The sequence below is a fragment of the Rhagoletis zephyria genome, unplaced genomic scaffold (genome assembly GCF_001687245.7).
Source record: "Rhagoletis zephyria isolate East Lansing unplaced genomic scaffold, Rhagoletis_zephyria_1.1 Rzeph_scaffold_55610, whole genome shotgun sequence".
NCBI lineage: Eukaryota > Metazoa > Arthropoda > Insecta > Diptera > Tephritidae > Rhagoletis > Rhagoletis zephyria.
Window position 1 is genome coordinate 1 of NW_016212662.1, and position 1805 is coordinate 1805.

The 1805-nt window shown below is 40.4% G+C and overlaps 1 protein-coding gene across 1 annotated transcript; it reads left to right on the top strand.

Annotated features, from left to right (window-relative positions):
- Positions 1-127: 127 nt before the first annotated feature.
- On the top strand, positions 128-1027 carry LOC108356215 (chorion protein S36-like; the record flags this gene model as incomplete). Its single annotated transcript, XM_017607337.1, has 1 exon — positions 128-1027. A coding segment is annotated over one exon (900 nt), but the record flags the coding sequence as incomplete, so codon positions are not given.
- Positions 1028-1805: the final 778 nt, after the last annotated feature.

Here is a 1805-nt window from a genome sequence, read left to right on the forward strand (position 1 = left end):
AAACTTAAACCAAGACAAACTGACGAAAATGCGTAGACACAAAAAAAAAAAAGAAATATACAACTTGAATGCATTGTTGAATTTTTTTAGTGGCCAATCTAATTTGATTCTCTATTTTCTTCCAAAGCTCGCGACGACGGCATCTTATGGCTCGGCTTCTTACGGCTCGGGTTCTTATGGCTCGGCTTCCAGCGGCGGTAGTGGCGCTTCCTACTTATCATCTGCTTCATCTAATGGTTTGGACGAATTAGTGCAGGCTGCTGCCGGTGGCGCTCAACAGGCCGGCGGTTCCATCACACCTGCCAATGCTGAAATTCCAACCTCACCTGCGGATGTGTCGCGCCTCAGCCAGGTGCAAGCTCAATTGAATGCACTCAACTCTAATGCCGTCTATCGCAATTTGAAGAACTCCGATGCCATTGCAGAATCGTTGGCCCAGTCTAGCTTGGCTTCGAACATTCGTCAGGGTAACATCAACATTGTTGCACCCAATGTGGTCGATCAGGGTGTTTACCGTTCACTGTTGGTGCCATCTGGCCAAAACAATCACCAAGTGATCGCAACACAGCCATTGCCACCAATCATTGTCAATCAGCCAGAGCAACCACCTACCCACATTGGTGGTGGACCAGCGGCCGTTGTGAAAGCTGCTCCAGTCATCTACAAAATCAAACCATCTGTGATCTATCAACAAGAAGTGATCAACAAGGTGCCAACTCCACTTAGCTTGAATCCAGTTTACGTGAAAGTATACAAACCAGGCAAGAAGGTTGATGCTCCACTTGTACCCGGTGTACAGCAAACTTATCAGGCACCTTCCTATGGTGGCGCATCATATGAGCCTGCGTCCGCACCATCTTACGGTGCAGCACCTGCCCAATCCTATGGTCCAGCCCCGGCCGCGTCCTATAATGTAGCTCCGGCTCCAACCTACAACGCCGCTTCGTCTTATGGCTCTGAAGCAACTTATAGCTCCGCTCCTGCTCCATCATACAGCTCTGCTTCTGCGCCAGCACCAGGCTATTAAATGTAGCAGTCAGTAGGCAAACTTAGCCAAATTAACTTAGTATTTTCGTTTTTCAGTTAAAACTTTTTTACGTTTTATATGTCCTATTCGACAAGAAAAAATAAAAACCCCAATTCTCTCACAAGCACTGTTTATTTATTATGGTGATAAAATTTTAGCGCGAATCGGTTTGTATAAGGAAGCTCTGCAAAAATTTTATAACGGTTTAAAATACTTTGAGCTGTCTTGTTTATAATCAAAAAAAAAAAAAAAACTTAGGGATAGAAAAAATAAAAACCCAATTCTCTCACAAGCACTGTTTATTTATTATGGTGATAAAATTTTAGCGCGAATCGGTTTGTATAAGGAAGCTCTGCAAAAATTTTATAACGGTTTAAAATACTTTGAGCTGTCTTGTTTATAATCAAAAAAAAAAAAAAANTTTTGTCGTTGAGGGGACACACCCGAATAACAGTAAAAAAAATAAACAATAACTAATACTCATCGATTTTCATTTTTACCGACTGACAAAAGAAAACTCAACTCGGTAAAAGATTTATTTTTAGCAACATGAGCAACCTTAATAATACTAGGTGCTTAAAATTTGCTTGAACCTGCAGCACGTAAGCGGCATACTTTATGTGCGCTTATAAATAGTTGTCGAAAAAATCAAAATTATTAGCCACCTTCTCCGTACAAAATAAAGACATGCACGAAAATTTAAAAATGTATAACAATTTTTTAGGAGTCGCTACCAGTGTTTGAAAATTTTTTTTTTTTTTTTTTTTTTTTTTTTTTT